This window comes from Heptranchias perlo, chromosome 25, assembly GCF_035084215.1.
Source record: "Heptranchias perlo isolate sHepPer1 chromosome 25, sHepPer1.hap1, whole genome shotgun sequence".
Classification (NCBI taxonomy): domain Eukaryota; kingdom Metazoa; phylum Chordata; class Chondrichthyes; order Hexanchiformes; family Hexanchidae; genus Heptranchias; species Heptranchias perlo.
Window position 1 is genome coordinate 34343980 of NC_090349.1, and position 21454 is coordinate 34365433.

Here is a 21454-nt window from a genome sequence, read left to right on the forward strand (position 1 = left end):
TCAGAGGCAGAAGATACATATCTTGGTCAAAGATCTTTAAGTCAATAAAAAATAAAGGTGCCCTTATTGGAGAGTATGTATCCTGCAAAACAAATACACAAACATTGAAATTTGAAAAAGGTAATCCTGCTTGAAAAGGTTGCACTAATTCAAAAAGTGTCAGCTTGGCTCAGTGGTAGCACTCTTACTTCTTCTCCAAAGGTTGTAGGTTCAAGCCCCACTCCAGGACTTGAGCACATAATCAAGGCTGATGCTACTGGGTAGCATTGAGGGACTGCTGCATTGTCGGAGCTGTTGTCTTTCGGACAAGGCATCAAGCTGAGATCCTATCTGCCTTTTTGGGTTGATATAAAAGATCCCATAGCATTTTTTCAAACAATAGCAGGGAGTTCTCCCTGGTCAATATTCATTCCTCAACCAACTCCATCAACAGATTATCTGGTCATTTATCTCATTTGCTGTTTGTGAGGCTTTGATGTGCACAAATTGGCTGCTCCATGTGCCTAAAAAAAAATGACCACACTTCAGAAGCACGACATTGTGAAACACTATGGGACACCATGAAGATGTGAAAGGCACTTATAAAAGCAATGTATAAATGTAAGTTTTTTCTTCAGTTCACTTAAAGGATACAGTGAAGCACTAATAAAATAGGTCTGTCAAACAGTATCTATATTTATATGACAGTAGCTGGTTTAGCAAATTGAATCACGCCGAAGCTGCTGCTAAACATGTCAGGACAGCTGGTTCAGTGCCATTTAGTAGGGGCCTGGGAGCAGTTTGCCTGCAGGTTCTGCATGGCCCAGTAAAATGAGCAAGATTGGGGAGAAATTTGAGGAATTAAATACCACCACAAAAATAATGTGGGGTCTGAGCTGATCTAGCTGGCTTAGCAGTGTGTGCACTGCAATTGGGCTCAGCATCCCTAGGCTGGGAAAGTTCAATATCCAGTAACACTTGCTGGAAAATGTACATATGTAGACAGGATTGTGCTTGATTGTTATGCCTAACAAAGCTCACTGTCCTGCCTCACATGTGAAGTACAACCACTTGGACGCTTGATGTCATGCAACGTGCCAATAGTATTTTACATGGACCAAAGCAAAAAGTCTGTTTTATTTCAAACCTCTCAGATCACAAGTATTTAATACTTCTGCAAATTACCTTATTCAGAGTTTGTTATAAAATCACCAACTGATAACAATTCACCATTCGGGACAAATTTGGGGAAAATTAGCAACTTCAACAGAAAAGATTTTACAATATATGATATAAAACAAGTAATTGTTAAATATTTAGTTGTAAGTACTGGGGGTAATTTTAACTTTTATTGCTGGGTGAAAAACAAGTGACAGCGAATCAGCAGCTCGTTTTACACTTTGCCTAATTTTCTTTTCCATTGCTTCACATTAACTTAATGCAGAACTGAACCACGTAACCAGTTCAATCATTTAGATGTCCTTTCTTTTCACATTAGTATCAATTCTCTCACCTGTGTAAATTTAGCTTTGGTCTGAACTAATTCAACTTTAAGAAACATCAACCCTCAGAACTAGAACTGTGAAATGTCAAGTAACCAAAGCTCGAATGTGTTGGAAGAGGGTCATGGCTCACTATTAGCAAAAAACAGGATGTATCAGAGTAACAGTATGCTGCTTGAGTAAAAGGCAAACATTTTATAAAAATAAAAATTCAATACTTCACGTATAAACAAAACCACTACAATGCAATCAGAACAAAAAGAAATGGATGTTAAAGTAATTTCTTTGTGGAACAGTGGAATGATAATTATTGAGGTACTGAGAGATGCCTGTTTACTTTGAACAGTCATTCCTAAATGTACATACCTCCCCTCTGTGAGGAAGGTGCACCAGAGATCCTTGTAGAGACAAGCTCGGGGTTCCGTCCCTCCTTGATTTCAATTGTCACGAGTGTCTTCATGTTGTCTTCGTTGTTACTCAGTCGCTTTTCTTTCTCAGTTTGTCTGGAAAAGCTTCGCTGAAAGTGGCTGTATGGTGTAGCAGACAGGTCTGAGTGCTTAGCAGAGCTGAGTTGGTCTAAGTGCACTGAGCTGTCTGTGCGGGTTTTACTGGAGTCCTTCTCTGACGCAGGCTGATGTATCTGTGACTTGCTTATATTGCTCCTCCCTGGAGTCCTGATGTATGATTTATCAGTAGCACTGTTCTGCATGAAGGATTTCTTAGTGCAGTCCTTGTCAAAAGACAGCAAGGGTAATGTTGGCTTACTCGATTCATCTGCAGGAACTCCAGCTGCAATTGGATGACTTGACAAGCTTCCAGAAGAAGAAACTGATGAAGATGTTGCCCTAGGCCAGCCTTTGTGCACCTCTGGAGTTGCAAAGTTAGATTTGACAGTGCTGTAAGTCAAGCTATAACCAGATTGTGGTGAATCCTTTCCTTCCCTTTGGACAGAGCTGAACATGCTCTCTTTCAGTGATGCAGGCCTGTCCCGCTCTATCCCATTCCTCCTATTTGAGCCTGTGAGTTTGTTACTTCTATTGGACAGTAAATATTCATCCTGTTTATCTGTTTTTGCTGCAGATTTTCCCACTTCCCACACATCACGAAGATCAGCAGATTTCTCTTTTAAAGATGTTTCTAAGCCTGAAGTCCTAGATTCTTTTATTTTCAATGCAGGGCTACCCGAGAACAGCTGCTGTTGCTGCAGAATTCTGCTGCTCCTGCCTTCATTCAGCAGGTTTCTCCTCTGAGTGGAAAAGTTTGTACCAAGTTCAACAGATTGGTCAGATGAGTCCACCGTAAATTTCTTCATTCGGTCTCGGACAGAGTTGGTTCTCCTGAAAGGTGAGCTATTCATGCGTATATCACAGGCTATTTCTGAAAAACAAGCACAGGATGAAGATCATTTATTTGGGAGCACAAAAAAACTATTAGGTAATTGTAGGGCCCTGTGCCATTTATCTTGCAACTCAATAATCTAATGGCAAAACATGCATTTTTTTTTACTAGACAGGAAACTGTGGCAATCCATCTACGTAACCAAGCATGAATATTCTTGATGGATGAACATTCTTTGCATTATACAATTCACAATGTCTGCTGGGCCTGGAGGAGGGCAGCAGGACAGGTTCAAATAGTGGGATGCTGGTGGCAAAAAGCCACCCATGCATGATGTCCGTAAATATTACATTTTCTATCCCGCCCGGGTCGCAAATCACAACAGCTTATTTGATGCCCCAAGGGATCTGGCTGGGAAGTCGTCGTGCTCCATGCACCGATGTTTGTCTCACTGCCAGTGCCAGCTGCAGCTTGTACCTGGCATTGCTGCTTGGTTCCAGGATGGGACTCTGCTGGAAGTGGGAATACCTGCCTGAAGCTCAGTGACTAATCCTGAAACGGATGAGTAACATTCAGTAAAGGAACCAGTCACATCAGGCAAGAGCTAAGCAAGGCCTGGCAATATAAAATAGGCAGAGTGTCTCTGTGAGCTGGAGAGAGGGGACATAATGCACTGAAAGGGGGAGGTAGGAGGGGCAGGTGCCCCTGTGAACTGGGAGGGGGAGGGTGCACCTGAATTGTGGGTACTTGGAGAGTAAAAGTGCCTTTGTAAGTATTCCAGTGAACTAGGAGGAGAGAGTCACAGGAGGAGGGTGTCTCTTTGTAGTGGTGAGAGCGACTGGGGAAGCTTTTGCCAGAAGTGATTGATCTGCTGAATACAGGTAAACATAAATATCGATTTTTAAAAATCTATTAATTGCGAGGTTAAAAAGTGCTGAGAATTAGCCAGAATGCATCATTTTAAGGCAAAAATTTAAAATTTTCTGGAGGAGAATTCTCCTGGACCCCCACAGAAATGTGCCAAGAGTGGGCAATGGGAAAGCAGCATTTGGAAAGAGTGTATACAATTCTAAATTGGGGTCTTTTACATCCACCTGAGAGCAGACGGGACATTAGTTTATCTTCTCATCTGAAAGAATGCAATTCCGACAATGGAGCACTCCCTCAGTGTTGCGTTGAGGTGTCAGCCTAAATGATGTGCAGTGTGGCATGAACCCACAGACTTATGATCTAGAGACGAGAGTGCTATCACAAGAAGATACCTTTTACTAATGAGGTTCAAGGTTTTATTCCTGGTTAGTGCTCAGTTAGCTGCTCTCTGCAGGGATGGTGGTAAGGGTGCTACAATTGCCATTAGTGCCCTAGACTAGGAATGGGGAGAGGGGGGAGGGGGGGAAAAAATCAGTCAAGTTTCTCAATCCTGACACTATCCAGTAACCCCTACCAGAAAGTGCTTATGTGTAGATTACTGTCCCGGTTGAGATCAACTAACTCATATGAACATACAACAATGACGGACAGGAAAAGACCCACAGATCCATCCAGCCTGTCTCACACAGCTGCAATGCCTTGTGCATCACAATACATACACCCCCCCACCCCACTCTAAAGCCATGTAATCTCCTGGGAGAGGTGAAAAAACAGATAAAAACTCAGTTCCTGATAATTATCCAATGACCTCTGCTGGAAGTGCATATGTGGATATCAAGGACATAGTCAGGTAGACTGTGATGCTCCATACGTCCAAATCTCTTGCTAATAGTCACGGGTCACAGGTGCATAATGGACATTTAGGCTCGGTCCCTCTTGGGTGTACCTATGGAATGGTACCCAAGTAATTAGTCAACTGCTGCAGGAAAGCAGGATGAGCAGGAACAGAATTGGTACAAAAAATGAGGGCAAAAATATATTATACGTGCATATAAATAGAGTGATTTAATAAATATAGGGTATCTATCACATTGGTTCACAACAGGATATATCCTGACCAGCAGTGAAATATGATATACCTTCACTAATGAAAACGCACCAACGTGTGTTATAAAACAAGTAATGTCCTTATGAATTTAAAGCTTTTAAAATTATTGATTAGTTTGTAGACGCTCTGTCTTAGCCAACTATAATCTTATATAACATTGGTACTTTCTTAGTTAGGCTGCAGTAGAAGTATTAGAGGTTTTGCAATCCCACACTCCAAACAGGGAGCAATGTTGGAGCGCTAACTCCAATGCAAGCTCTCAGCTGCTTTCCTACTTGGAGCTAGTGTGTGCAGTTTTGGCCACTCCATTATAGGAAGGAAAGACATGCAATCAAAAAGGTGCAGCACAGATTCACTAACATGTTATCAGGGATGAGGGGTTGCAGTTATGAAGAGAGATTTAAGTAGTCATGGCTTTTTTCAATAGAGCTGAGAAGGTCAAGAGGTAATCCAATAGAGGTTTTCAAGATTATGAAGGGTAATGATAAATAGTGATTTTCACTATTTGGCAAGATGGTAGCAAGAGTGCATAAAGTTACGGTAATAATACAAAGAATTATAGGAAATGTTAGAAAAAAAAATAAGGGGGTGGTTATAATGCGGAAACCTCTATTACAAACCGCTATTGAAGCTGAGTCCATGAGTTCCTTTAAAAGGGATTTAGATAGCTGCTTGAAAAGAGGAAAGTTAAAGACTACGAGGAGCTAGCAGGAGAGTGGAATTAGTCTAGGTGGCTCACTTGGAGATAAACATTCGCACCAATTTGATGGCCCAATGGCTTGTTTCTATACTGACATTCTATGATTCTATGTAGGTTACGATCACCTTCACTAGTTGAAATATGTCACTGCTGTCCACAAAATATTTTTTGGTCAGTCAAGTGTCTGGCTCGCAGAAATCTATCAGGGTGCTAAGAGTCTCCAAACTGAAGTACTGAGAAATCCAATTTGTTGGATATAATCCATATCAAAACACTTTACCTTCCCCTTTCCACAGATACTGCCTGACCTGCTGAGTGTTACCAATATTTTCTGCTTTTACTTGGCAAAACTTATAAGAACATAAGAAATAGGAGGAGGAGTAGGCCATACGGCCCCTCGAGTCTGCTCCACCATTCAATAAGATCTTTAATGATCTTCGACCTCAACTCCACTCAGCTTGGTCCCCATATCCCTTGATTCCCTTTAAAGTCCAAAAATCTATCAATCTCAGTTTTGAATATACTCAACGATTGAGCATCAACAGCTCTCTGGGGTACAGAATTCCAAGGATTCACAACCCTCTGAGTGAAGAAAGCTCTCTTCATCTCAGTCCTAAATGGCCAACCCCTTATCCTGAGACTATGTCCCCTAGTTCTAGACTCTCCAGCCAAGGGAAACAGCCTCTCAGCATCTACCCTGTCAAGCCCTAACAGAATCTTATATGTTTCAATAAGATCACCTCTCATTCTTCTAAAGTCCAGAGTATGGGCCCATTCTACTCAATCTCTCTTCATAGGACAACCCTCATCCCGGGCATCAATCTAGTGAGCCTTCATTGCACTGCCCTAAGGCAAGTATATCTTTCCTTAGGTAAGGCGACCAAAACTGTACACAGTACTCCAGGTGTGGTCTCACCAAAGCCCTGTACAATTGCATCAAGACTTCCTTACTCTTGTACTCCAACCCCCTGGCAATAAAGGCCTACATACCTTTTGCCTTCCTAATTGCTTGCTGTACCTGTATGTTAATTTTATGTGTTTCGTGTACAAGGACACCCAAATCCCTGTGAACACCAACATTTAATAGTTTCTCACCATTAAAGAAATATTCTGATTTTCTATTCTTCCTACCAAAGTGAATAACTTCACATTATACGCAATCTGCCACCTTCTTGCCCACTCACTTAACCTGTCTATATCCCTTTGCAGACTCTGTGTCCTCCTCACAGCTTACTTTCCCACCTGGCTTGTATCGTCAACAAACTTGGATATATTACACTTGGTCCCTTCATCGAAGTCATTAATATAGATCGTAAATAGCTACGGCCGAAGCACTGATCCTTGCAGTACCCCGCTAGTTACAGCCTGCCAACGTGAAAATGTCCCATTTATTCCTACTCTCTGTTTTCTGTCCGTTAACCAATCCTCTGTCCATACTAATATCTTAACCCTAACCTCATGAGCCCTTATCTTGTGTAACAACCTTTTGTGTGGCACCTTATGGAATGCCTTTTGAAAATCCAAATATACTACATCCATTGGTTCGCCTTTATCTACCCTGCTAACCAGTAGTTTAGTTTGGAGACTCTTCCTCTGCAGGTACATACTCAATTCATGTGAGTGCAGGCAGCTTAGGTACAGTTTGGTGACACTTTAATCATTCACTTTATTGGGGACTGCACTGAAGATAAAAGATGGTTTGCACCGAAGGACTACAAACAAGAAATGGGCTCAGTTGTGATGTTCCCCATGTTTGCTAATACTGTCATGGCTACATGAATAATGGGTACTTGGGCAAGGTAAAGAAGGGAAACTGCTGTCCATGGAACTGTAACTCAGCAAGGAAGTAATATCTTCAGAAGGGGGCAGAGAAGAAACTGAATTAAAAATAAAATCCACATTGCCTTCAAGAAAGTAGGTATGGACATAAAATTGGCAAGACAAATTAGGGAGATAAACTGTTACTTGCATCAGCTGTTTTGTCAGGGTCTGCTTGTGAATGGTGTAATAAGCAAAGCTGCAGAATAGTCACAGCTGTTCTTAGCAATAGTTTTCAAATAAGATGAAGATGGTCTGTGTGCCAAATCTAGAAGTCACAACAATAAAAAACTGACGATGGGAAGCACATAGGGAAATACAGCAAAGTACAAGCAACAACGTATATATTTTTTGTATCCGTTTAGATAATTGTTGAGGGTGATAAAAGCATTAACTACACACTAACAAGATATACATCCATCTGCAGCCACGAGAGGGGATTAATAAGCTACAAATCAATTTAGAAGGCCAGGTCACACCATTAAAAACTGCTTTATCCTCATAAACAATACAGTACTAATGTGAGTTGAGGCAGCAGTTAAGGCGCTATAATTGCCTTCAGTACATTAAGGAGGGTAAAAGTCAGCCTACGCTCCTGCTCTTGATCACTATCTAGTGACTTGATAAAAATTGGATGCTTAAAGATGTTGAGCAAGAACAGGATTGGGCTTGTCTGTGATGATCACCAAAATTGAATTGCTTTCCAATACTCATTGTCCAAGCTCAGACATGAAGAATGTCACTTAGGTGAAGTATTGGAGGATTCCAAGTGGTCATGGAACTGCACTCTAGCAAGACTAAGTATTCTCAAAGGGAGAAAGGGGAAAATACGATACTTTAAAACAATGACCCGGACAGCCATGAAGCACAATGGAGCAGGTTCACATACCAATGCTCTGTGCTACAGGGCAGCAGACAAATGGGTTTGTGCCTATAACTCACCACATTCCTGATCTTAAAAAGACTGTCAGTGTGGGAGAGCTTAACTGATAAGTTATCTCAGGCCATTTTCATGCAACTTCCAGTAGTTGGTTACAAAGGGGTACTAGTAAAGAGCAAATAAGTCACCCATTTGCCCGTGTGGCTGGAGAATGGTGAATAGAAATGGGGAGGATGTTTTTTTTATTCGTTCATGGGATGTGGGCGTCGCTGGCAAGGCCAGCATTTATGCACATCCCTAATTGCCCTTGAGAAGGTGGTGGTGAGCCACCTCCTTGAACCGCTGCAGTCCGTGTGGTGAAGGTTCTCCCAGTGCTATTAGGTAGGGAGTTCTAGGATTTTGACCCAGTGACGATGAAGGAACGGCAATATATTTCCAAGTCGGGATGGTGTGTGACTTGGGGGGCAACGTGCAGGTGGTGTTGTTCCCATGTGCCTGCTGTCCTTGTCCTTCTAGGTGCTGGAGGTTACGGGTTCGGGAGGTGCTGTCGAAGAAGCCTTGGCGAGTTGCTGCAGTGCATCCTGTGGATGGTACACACTGCAGCCACAGTGCGCCGATGGTGAAGGGAGAGAATGTTTAGGGTGGTGGATGGGGTGCCAATCAAGCGGCCTGCTTTGTCCTGGATGGTGTCGAGCTTCTTGAGTGTTGTTGGAGCTGCACTCATCCAGGCAAGTGGAGAGTATCCATCACACTCCTGACTTGTCCCTTGTAGATGGTGGAAAGGCTTTGGGGAGTCAGGAGGTGAGTCACTTGCCGCAGAATATCCAGCCTCTGACCTGCTCTCGTAGCCACAGTATTTGTGTGTCTGGTCCAGTTAAGTTTCTGGTCAACGGTGACCCCCAGGCTGTTAATGGTGGGGGATTCGGCAATGGTAATGCCATTGAATATCAAGGGGAGGTGGTTAAACTCTCTCTTGTTGGAGGTGGTCATTGCCTGGCCCTTGTCTGGTGCGAATGTTACTTCCCACTTATCAGCCCAAGCCTGGATGTTGTCCAGGTCTTGCTGCATGCAGGCACAGACTGCTTCATTATCTGATGGCTTGCGAATGGAACTGAACACTGTGCAATCATCAGCGAACATCCCCATTTCTGACCTTATGATGGAGGGAAGGTCATTGATGAAGCAGCTGAAGATGGTTGGGCCTAGGACACTGCCCTGAGGAACTCCTGCAGCAATGTCCTGGGGCTGAGATCATTGGCCTCCAACAACCACTACCATCTTCCTTTATACTAGGTATGACTCCAGCCACTGGAGAGTTTTCCCCCTGATTCCCACTGACTTCAATTTTATTAGGGCTCCTTGATGCCACACTCAATCAAATGCTGCCTTGATGTCAAGGGCAGTCACTCTCACCTCACCTCTGGAATTCAGCTCTTTTGTCCATGTTTGAACCAAGGCTGTAATGAGGTCTGGAGCCGAGTGGTCCTGGCGGAACCCAAAATGAGCATCGGTGGGCAGGTTATTGGTGAGTAATTGCCGCTTGATAGCACTGTCGATGACACCTTCCATCATCTTGCTGATGATTGAGAGTAGACTGATGGGGCGGTAATTAGCCGGATTGGATTTGTCCTGCTTTTTGTGGATAGGACATACCTGGGCAATTTTCCACATTGTCAGGTAGATGCCAGCGTGGTAGCTGTACTGGAACAATTTGGCTAGAGGTGCGGCTAGTTCTGAAGCGTAAGTCTTCAGAACTACAGCCAGGTGTTGTCGGGACCCATAGCTTTTGTTGTACCCAGTACACTCAGCCGTTTCTTGATATCACGTGGAGTGAATTGAATTGGCTGAAGACTGGCTTCTGTGATGGTGGGGATATCGGGAGGAGGCCAAGATGGATCATCTACTCGGCACATCTGGCTGAAGGTCTTTTGCACTCACGTGCTGGATTCTGCCATCATTGAGGATGGGGACGTTCACGGAGCCTCCTCCTCCCGTTAGTTGTTTAATTGTCCACCACCATTCACAACTGGATATGGCAGGACTGCAGAGCTTTCATCTGATCCGTTGGTTGTGGAATCGTTTAGCTCTGTCTATAGCATGTTGCTCCTGTTGTTTAGCATGCATGTAGTCCTGTGTTGTAGCTTCACCAGGTCGGCACCTCATTTTTAGGTACATCTGGTGCTGCTCCTGGCATGCCCTTCTAAACTCCTCATTGAACCAGGGTTGATCTCCTGGCTTGTTGGTAATGGTAGAGTGAGGAATATGCCGGGCCATGAGGTCACAGATTGTGCTGGAAGACAATTCTATTGCTGCTGATGGCTCACAGCGCCTCATATCTGCCCAGTTTTTAACTGCTAGATCGGTTCTGAATCTAACCCATTTGGCAAGGTGGTAGTGCCACACAACACGTTTGATGGTGTCCTCAGTGTGAAGATAGGATTTCATCTCCACAAGGACTGTGCGGTGGTCATTCCTTCCAATACTGTCATGGACAGATGCATCTGCGACAGGTACATTGGTGAGGACGAGGTCAACTAGGTTTTTCCCTTGTGTTGGTTCGCTCACCACCTGCCGCAAGTGCATTCTGGCAGCTATGTCCTTCAGGTCTCGGCCAGATGAGAAAGAGAAAACAAATAAATATTGACAAAGTGCAGCCAAATATATTCCAAAACAATTTGATGTGCAGATATTAATGTAAACATTAGTGTTGATGATATCAGTGATCGAATGCTTACTGCATTTGTATGGCAGTCCTCCAACCACTATTTAATATTTAAAACAAATAAATATGTTTAAAACAAACAGGTTAATACCTGGATTAAAACAGTTTACAAAGGAATGTTATACTAATGCATTATGTGTTTGACTGCTAATATCAACCACATTAACTTCTAGGCTATTGTTTTGTAAAAAGTCATCAATTCAGTGAAGTGCTCATGTCACTGCCTCTCAGATACCACTATCCTGATGTGTGTGAAACTATCATCCATGGGAAGGGTAATGGGTTAATGGAATGACTGGCTAGGTGAACAGAAGCTTCCCACTTCTCTCTTTCTAAAAACCAGCATCGGGATAATTTTGAAATATTTATTGCAGGGTGGTGATTCAACTTAATAATCAACAAAACATCTGGGGCTTGTAGCATGCTAAAACACCAAGTGGACTCGTAGCAGTTGGGGGGGAACTCTGGGTTAATTTTGCACGCTGCGGAGTTCTCAATCTCAACTGTGTTGGGGAGAGAAAACGAATTGAAGAATTATTCCCACGCTACTGGCACACACATCCCAGCAGCTGGTGCAGAGCGGCATTTGATGGAGGCGGGGGTTCAGAGTGTCCAGACAAACTCTCATCTGCAGGTCAGAGGGATGATCACGACCGGGAAGAAAATAGAGATTAGATACCACCAAAGAAATTTAAATAAAAATGACTCGGGTGGAAATAAAGTAACAATGTTTGGTTTGAGCAAAAATTTGAAAATGATGAGGCAATGCTGCTTTAAAAGGTTACACTAAATCACTTGAAGGACACAGATGGTAAGGCATGACATAATGAGTCTGTCAAAACAGTATCTCCATTTTTATAACTGTATCAAGTTCAGTTAATGTTTATTCAAATTGAATTCAGTACCTCATATGGTGGTACTCTTTATCTCAAGAGAGTTTACTCCATACCATTCATCTACCAATTGGAGAAAACAATGTGAACAACCTATTTTTGTGGCACGTAAATATACAGAAGACTAAATCACAATTAGATAGGGGCTCTTCCACTCAATGTTCCTCATGGCTCAGAAGGTGGGAAAGGGTTGGATTCGATCCTTGGCCATGGAAAGGTTTAACAACTGGACATCAGGTGATTGTAAATCTGGGACATAGCCGGTAGGGACATTTCCACCTCACAGAACGGAATGAACAATTCCACAGCATCAATACCACAGGTTCCAGTGTGAATTTGTAGTTGCAGCACAAATTGAGCCAATGATAAAAGAAAACAATGCAAATACCTACTGCGGTCAGAGAAAAAGTTGCAGTTACATCCTGCTGATTGTTTGGATAAAAGTTTCAATTTAAGTACTATTGTCATTGCTTTGAGTCTCAGCATTCTGCAATGCTGAATCCAGCTGCACAGATTTTTTTAAAGTTTTTTTTTCCTTGTTATGGCCTCTCTCTCCCATGCATTATCCCCAGGCATGACAGCAGGCACCGGAAGTACTGCATGTAGTAATTGAATGATAATAAAATCATCCTCAGCTACGATGCCATGCCTAGTTCAATGTCACGACACTCTCGGTCTAGGCTTGCAAATGCAATTTTGAGGTAATAACACTCATTTCACTGCTCCTGAGGCATTAAAGTTCCATGGATGCCTGACCCTCCAATCTACCAACTTCACCTGTAATGAGTCTTGTCAGTTTTAGATCAGCCTCAATGTGCTCATGGCTTTAGACCAGAGCAGATAGGGCAATCTACTATAACATTTACTTATAATTTATATAGTGCCTTTAACGTAGAAAAAACAGCCAAGCTGCTTCACAGATGGGTAATCAAAAAAAAAATGGACCCCAAACCAAAGAAGGATACATTAAGATAGGGAGGTAGAGAGGTTTAAGGTGGGAATGCCAGAGTGTGGGGTTTAGGTGGGTGAAGGCACAGTCACCAATGGTGGGCGAAGAGAGGGGAGATACACAAGAGGCCAGATTCAGAGGAACTGAGAGTGCAGAGGGGTTATTAGGACTGGAAAAAGTTACATGAGTAAACACGAGGTTGAGAATTTTTAATTGGAGACTTTGGAGGACCTGGTGGCAATGTAGATCGGAGGATAGGGCTGATAGGTGAATGGGACTTAGTGCGGTATAGGATATGGGCAGATGAGTTTTGGATGAGCTGAAGTTTACAGAGGGTGGAGAATGGGAGGCAAGCCAGGAGAGCATTGGAACATTCGAGTCTGGAGGTGACAAAGGTCACAGCAGCAGATGGGCTGAGGTAGGAGCAGAAGCAGTCAATGTTATGGAGGTGGAAGAAGGCTGTCTTTGCGATGGAAAGGATATGAAATCGGAAGCTCAGCTCGGGTTGAATAGGACACTGAGATTGTAAACAGTCTGGTTCAGTTTAAGACAGTAGAATAGAATCAGTGGAAAGGGCATGGAGTTTTTGGTGGGGGCTAAAGACAATGGCTTTGGTCTTTCCAATGTTTAACTGGAAGAAATTGCAGCTCATCCAAGACTGGATATCAGACAAGCAATCTGACAAGAGCGAGGCAAGTAGAGGGGTCAAGAGAGGTAGAGCTAGATGTTGTCAGCATACATGTGGAAGCTGACGTCATGTATGCAGATGATGTCCCTAAGAGGTAGTATATAGATAAGGAAGTCAAGGGGACCAGGGATAGATCCTTGGGTGACTCCAGAGGTAACAGTGTAGGAGCAGGAAGAGAAGCCATTGCTTGAAATGCCATGGCTAGATTGGATAGTTAAGAGTGTAACCCATTTAGTGCACAACAGAAGAGAGGCATTGGAAGAGGATGTTGTGATCAGCCATGTCAACAGCTGCAGAAAGGTCAAGGATGATGACGAGGGAAAATGCACCTTGGTCAGTCACAGAGAATGTCAATTGTGACTCTGGTTAGAGCCATTTCAATGCTGTGGTAGGGGAGGAAACCTAATTGGAAAAATTCAAATATGGAGTTGTGGGAAAGAAGGGCATGAATTTGGCAGGCGATAACACGTTTAAGAGCTTTGAAGAGAAAAGGGAGGCGGTAGTTTGCAAGGATGAAGTGGATCAAAGTGGGTTCTTTGAGGAAGGAGTGATGACAGCAGTTTTGCAAAAGAGAGGGACAGACCTGAAGAGGGAGAAACATTTACCACATCATTTAGCATGGGGGCGAGGACAGGGAATTGGGTAGTCAACAGTTTAGCAGGAATGGGGTCATGGGAGCAAGAGGTAGAGTTCATGAACAAAATAAGTTTGGAAAGGACCTGAAGGAAGATAAAAGAGAAACTAGATAAAAACACATATTCAGCGGTAAGCGAGAAGGGAGCCTGGGGAAAATTTTGGCTTGGTATGCAAGGGTAACGGGGTGAAGCAGCAGAACGGATGGTCTCAATCTTCATGAAAGAAGTCCTTCAGCTCTTTGCATCTATTATTGGAGGTGCGGGTGGAGGGGGCAGGAGAGATGGGTTCAGGGAGTTGGTTGGTAGTGGAGAAAAGGAGCCAGGGTTTATCTGTGGTTAAACTAACCATCTCACTGCAGTACACACTGAACTTCTAGATCAGGAACGACTGTAATGGTAAGACAGTATAGACACAACTAAAACAACAAATGTTGCAGAAAAACCCTTATGAGTGTTTAAGAATCCCAATTCAACAATGGTGGGCATCACAATTGAAACCGACTCTGACGTTATCCAATGACCACATGTGCATTTGCTATTTTGGGGGGTCCACTGAATAGCGAGCAGAAGTGAGAAACCTGCTTACTTTACCTCCCCTAACCCAGGGCATCAAGACTAATTGTAGTATCCTAATGACAGTCTAATTAGATTAGCAGAAATTGAGCCTGGTACTCACTTAGCTAAGGTACTCAATGGAGAAACTCACAAAGCCATAGGGGGACATGCATAGAGTTTTATTACTGTGCCATCTGAATGCGGGCTGGGACGTCTCACAAAATGCCACCATTGGGTCATCCCAAAAGGAAAAGTACTGTCATTCAATGGTAATTACAAAGGAGGAAAACCAAGGTCAGCTGCCAGATTAGAGGGGGCTGAATGTGTAAGAAATTATATTCTAATTTTTGTTTTCTTCCTTTCTTCATGGGCTCCCTACCACACAACATATTCAGGTACGAGAGCAGGCAGGCAAAGTTCTGGAAAGCGCATGTGCAGAAATCGGATGACAGCAGAATCAGTCTTGGCTGCGGTGCCTTGCATGGTAGAGCAGCCAGCTAACACTAACTGTCTGGGGTCACTGAAAAAGATGGGTGAGATATTGGAGGCCTACCTGTGGAACTGTATTCCAGCACAAGTGACTGCTTTCAGGTGAGGAGAGCAAGAGAAAACAATTGAAAGGAAAGAGTTAACTAGTTCTATTGTATCTGTTTAATATGCTAACTTAAACACTATATATAATGGTCTGAGACTGTGCAGATTTGTTTTTTTTTGATAGGTCTGAAGTGCAGCCAGTGAAGGTTAAGGAAAGGGAATCTTTCGGAACTGGATTATAACAGGTTGTACTGTGTCTTATTTGGAATATACCTACTGGAAGAATTCCTTCCTTATTGGGATAAAATATGTGAGACTGTGACATGGCTTTTACACCATTCCAGCAAATGCCAGAGCCACACATTTCCTTTTTTGCTGTGCACTTTTTTCTGCTCTGTGGGAAAGCACGTGTATGAGGCTAGTCTTTGCAAATACACTAAAAAGGAATGGTCAGAAGTTTAAGAAGTTTATCTGATTGGAGTGTTCCACCTCATCCAAAAATAAAAACATCATTGAATGAATGTAAACACACCAAAAATGGAAACATTGCAAGCTCATACCAAGAAATTCCTAGGCAACAGAGGAAATAGTTTTTCCTAATTATTGTGGCAATTTAAAACTGCAGGATTCCTTTTGGCTTCCTTAGCAGATACATCAGAATGATTGACTGGGAGCAAATACCTGTTTTGTACCTTGTCTACTGCTATAGAGAGAGCATATACAAACTTCACTAGTAAATGGCTTTACAAAGAGCTTTGCTGTGAAAACAATTAGCTATACATCAAATGGTGTGGTACTGAATAGTATTGAACATGAAGGTCTCAGGTTCAACTTTAATCCCAGGCCTATGCTGAATTTGCTGATCCAGCCAGGATAGTAGTAAAAGTGCTATAATTGGTATCAGCAATGGATCTTGTGTGCACCAACCCACTTAAAGCTCGCACTAGAATGGCACTCACACAGGTACCTCATACTAGCATTTGTATTGGGAATGCAATGATTAGAGATATACAATCACTGTAAAAGCACTACAGTGCTAGAGTATACATTTTAACTCCCAAATGGTCCCATTCTGTATTAAATGTTAACAGTATTGGAAGAAAACCTCTAACTGTGCCGTAACAGCTTGATGGCCCAAGTAATTTCTCTTGTTGCACATTACTAGAATCTTATGTCTGCATAGAAATTCTGTTTCTGATCTCCTGATGGCTCAGCTGTTGAACACACTGCCGAGTATAGAAGTGACCCAAATAAGGCTGTTACATCAACCCAGTTAGTGAACTCTACCCAGCCTGCTTTTTACTTCTGCTGCAAATACATGGTTCATATCAGAGGTCAGCACCTGGAACCTATAACATAAATAAACGTTTTGAGAATGGCAAGGCTATTTAACTAATAAAAAACACAACTCCTTCTCACCAGTTAACTCTTTCTTCTTGGACTGAGTCGCTGTGTTCCTTGGCGTTCGATCTTCGTAAGTGATCTGTGAGGTAACAAAGAAAATCAAATGCATCATTGTCATGGTTCGAAATTCTTCGGCCATTTGTCCATGAAAAAGACTTGGACTTAAGAGATTTTAACATGTGTTTTGGGTAGAAGCCAGCCTGAAAGAGTGTAGTGTTCCCAAACTTTCAAATGCTTAGTTGGCCATCTATAGGCAGTTGGGTGGGCAGTTGTTTTGCACAGAACACAAACAATGGTCAGTTCTTCAGCAATGTTTGGTCATTCAGGAGACATCTGCGGCCTTGGTGGTGACAAATATCTTTGATCTTTGTGAGTCTTTGAAGGGAGGCTCTCGAAGAATCAACACAAACATCAGAAGTGAGGAAAGCAACAGAGAGGCTGCGAATGGGTAGTTAGGCAGCAGCAGGCTGCAAGTGTGGAGCCCCTGGACTGTTCAGTGAGAGTTTATGTTTTTATATTAAGACCCCACCAAAGTGGGCTAGTATACACATGTTCTTTACTGTTGTAAGGGTACAAACAGAAGTTGAAATGATTGTGCCAAATGACTTTCATCATATTGAGTGTTCTGTATGTTTTACCTACTGTGGAATAAAGCAGCTTAAGAACGAACCAAACAACACTTTGCCCAGTGTTAACTCAATCCACCTTCAGAGAGGTTAAAAGAGTACATGCACTGAAGGGATAGAGACCCGGTCCAGATCAGAAGAGGGTTTCCTTGTTATACTCCTGGGTCCCGCTACACTGCTCCAGCAATGATGAGGGTTGTACGGTTGATGTTGCGTATATAGACTTTCAAAAAGGCATTTGATAAAGTACCACATAATAGACTTGTGAGCAAAATTAAAGCCCATGGGATTAAAAAGGACAGTGGTAGCATGGATACAAAATTGGCTAAGGGACAGAAAGCAGATTGGAGGGAAGTATAGAGTGGTGTTCCCCAGGGGTCGATATTAGGAACACTGCTCTTTTCGATATATATTAATGATTTGGACTTGGGTATGGTAGCATAGTGGTTATGTTACTGGACTAGTAATCCTAGAGGCCTGGACTAAAAATCTGGAGTCATGAGTTCAAATCTCGCCATGGCAGCTGGCGAATTTAAAATCAATTAATTAAATTCAATTAATTAAATAAAAATCTGGAATTAAAATACTAGTATCAGTAATGATGGCCATGAAACTACTGGATTGTCGTAAAAACCCATCTGGTTCACTAATGTCCTTTAGGGAAGGAAACCTGCCGTCCTTACCCGGTCTGGCCTACATGTGACTCCAGACCCACAGCAATGTAGTTGATTCTGAAATGGCCCAGCAAGCCACTCAGTTGTAAAATCTCACGACGAAAAGTCATAAGAAGAATAAAACTGGACGGACCACCAGGCACTGGACACGACAACGGCAAACCAAGCCCAGTCGACCCTGCAAAGCCCTCCTCACTAACATCTGGGGACTTGTGCCAAAATTGGGAGAGCTGTCCCACAGACTAGTCAAGCAACAGCCTGACTTAGCCATACTCACAGAATCATACCTATCAGCCAACGTCCCAGATTCTTCCATCACCATCCCTGGGTATGTCCTGTCCCACCGGCAGGACAGACCCACCAGAGTTGGCGGCACAGTGATATACAGTCAGGAGGGAGTGGCCCTGGGAGTCCTCAACATTGACTCTGGACCGCATGAAATCTCATGGCATCAGGTCAAACATGGGCAAGGAAACTCCTGCTGATTACCACCTACCGTCCTCCCTCAGCTGATGAATCAGTCCTCCTCCATGTTGAGCACCACTTGGAGGAAGCACTGACGATAGCAAGGGCACAAAATGTAGTCTGGGTGGGAGACTTCAATGTCCATCACCAAGAGTGGCTCGGTAGCACCACTGCTGGCCGAGTCCTGAAGGACATAGCTGCCAGACTGGGCCTGCAACAGGTGGTGAGCGAACAACTTACTTGACCTCGTCCTCACCAATCTACCTGTTGCAAATGCATCTGTCCATGACAATATTGGTAGGAGTGACCACCGCACAGTCCTCGTGGAGACGAAGTCCCGTCTTTGCACTGAGGACACCATCCAACGTGTTGTGTGGCACTACCACCGTGCTAAATGGGATAGATTCAGAACAGATCTAGCAGCTCAAAACTGGGCCCACAGTGCCTCATGGATGCCATCAGCAGTAGCAGAATTGTATTCCAGCACAATCTGTAACCTCATGGCCCGGCATATTCCTCACTCTACCATTACCAACAAGCCAGGGGATCAACCCTGGTTCAATGAGGAGTGTAGAAGAGCATGCCAGGAGCAGCACCAGGCGTACCTGAAAATGAGGTGCCAACCTGGTGAAGCGACAACTCAGGACTACATGCATGCTAAACAGCGGAAGCAACATGCTATAGACAGAGCTAAGCGATTCCACAACCAACGGATCAGATCAAAGCTCTGCAGTCCTGCCACATCAAGTCATGAATGGTGGTGGACAATTAAACAACTAACGGGAGGAGGAGGCTCTGCAAATATCCTCATCCTCAATGATGGCGGAATCCGGCACGTGAGTGCAAAAGACAAGGCTGAAGCGTTTGCAACCATCTTCAGCCAGAAGTGCCGAGTGGATGATCCATCTCGGCCTCCTCCCGATATCCCCACCATCGCAGAAGCCAGTCTTCAGCCAATTCGATTCACTCCACGTGATATCAAGAAACGGCTGAGTGCACTGGATACAACAAAGGCTACGGGCCCCGACAATATCCCAACTGTAGTGCTGAAGACTTGTGCTCCAGAACTAGCTGCGCCTCTAGCCAAGCTGTTCCAGTACAGCTACAACACTGGCATCTACCCAACAATGTGGAAAATTGCCCAGGTATGTCTTGTCCACAAAAAGCAGGACAAATCCAATCCGGCCAATTACCGCCCCATCAGTCTACTCTCAATCATCAGCAAAGTGATGGAAGGTGTCGTCGACAGTGCTATCAAGCGGCACTTACTCACCAATAACCTGCTCACCGATGCTCAGTTTGGGTTCCGCCAGGACCACTCGGCTCCAGACCTCATTACAGCCTTGGTCCAAACATGGACAAAAGAGCTGAATTCCAGAGGTGAGGGGAGAGTGACTGCCCTTGACATCAAGGCAGCATTTGACCGAGTGTGGCACCAAGGAGCCCTCGTCAAATTGAAGTCATTGGGAATCAGGGGGAAAACTCTCCAGTGGCTGGAGTCATACCTAGCACAAAGGAAGATGGTAGTGGTTGTTGGAGGCCAATCATCTCAGCCCCAGGACATTGCTGCAGGAGTTCCTCAGGGCAGTGGCCTAGGCCCAACCATCTTCGGCTGCTTCATCAATGACCTTCCCTCCATCATAAGGTCAGAAATGGGGATGTTCGCTGATGATTGCACAATGTTCAGTTCCATTCGCAACCCCGCAAATAATGAAGCAGTCCGAGCCCGCATGCAGCAAGACCTGGACAACATCCAGGCTTGGGCTCATAAGTGGCAAGTAACATCCGCGCCAGATAATTGCCAGGCAATGACCATCTCCAACAAGAGAGAGTCTAACCACCTCCCCTTGACATTCAATGGCATTACCATCGCCGAATCCCCCACCAACAACATCCTGGGGGTCACCATTGACCAGAAACTTAACTGGACCAGCCATATAAATACTGTGGCTACGAGAGCAGGTCAGAGGCTGGGTATTCTGCGGCGAGTAGCTCACCTCCTGACTCCCCAAAGCCTTTCCACCACCTACAAGGCACAAATCAGGAGTGTGATGGAATACTCTCCACTTGCTTGGATGAATGCAGCTCCAACAACACTCAAGAAGCTCGACACCATCCAAGATAAAGCAGCCCGCTTGATTGGCACCCCATCCACCACCCTAAACATTCACTCCCTTCACCACCAGCGCACAGTGGCTGCAGTGTGTACCATCCACAGGATGCACTGCAGCAACTCGTCAAGGCTTCTTCGACAGCACCTCCCAAACCCGCAACCTCTACCACCTAAAAGGACAAGAGCAGCAGGCACATGAGAACATCACCACCTGCACGTTCCCCTCCAAGTCACAAACCATCCCAACTTGGAAATATATCGCCGTTCCTTCATCGTCGCTGGGTCAAAATCCTGGAACTCCCTTCCTAACAACACTGTGGGAGAACCTTCACCACACGGACTGCAGCGGTTCAAGAAGGCGGCTCACCACCACCTTCTCATGGGCAATAAATGCCGGCCTTGCCAGCGACGCCCACATCCCATGAACGAATAAAAAAAAAGGGGTATAATTTCAAAGTTTGCAGGTGACACGAAACTCGGAAATGTGGTAAACAATGTGGAGGGTTGTAACAGACTTCAGGAGGGCATGGACAGACACATGGCAGATGAAGTTTAACGCTGAGAAGTGTGAAGTGATACATTTTGGTGGGAAGAATGAGGACAGGCAATATAACTAAATGGTACATTTTTAAAGGGGGTGCAGGAACAGGGAGACCTGGCCGTGTATGTACACAAATATTTGAAGGTGGCAAGACAAGTTGAAAAGGCTGTTTAAAAAGCATATGGGATCCTGAGCTTTATTAATAGAGGCATAGAGTACAAAAACAGGGAAGTTATGCTAAACCTTTCTAAAACACTGGTTAGGCCTCAGCTAGAGTATTGTGTTCAATTCTGAGCACCATACTTTTGGAAGGATGTCAAGGCCTTGGGTGCAGAAGAGATTTACTAGAGTGGTACGAGGGATGTGGGACTTCAGTTATGTGGAGAGATTGTTCTTAGAGCAGAGATGATTAAGAGGAGATTTGATAGAGGTGTTCAAAATCATGAATGGTTTTGGTAGA

The 21454-nt window shown here is 44.0% G+C and overlaps 1 protein-coding gene across 7 annotated transcripts in view; it reads right to left on the bottom strand.

The window, feature by feature from the left end:
* The window catches only part of smtnb (smoothelin b), a 314089-nt gene that overhangs the window by 102292 nt on the left and 190343 nt on the right, over positions 1-21454 (bottom strand). For all 7 annotated transcript variants that reach the window (XM_068005958.1, XM_068005961.1, XM_068005960.1 and 4 more), the window contains 2 exons: positions 16591-16654; positions 1848-2858 (listed from right to left, as the gene is read on the bottom strand). In XM_068005958.1, the coding sequence (XP_067862059.1) occupies positions 1848-2858; positions 16591-16654 (1075 nt within the window). The remainder of the gene's footprint in view (positions 1-1847; positions 2859-16590; positions 16655-21454) is intronic.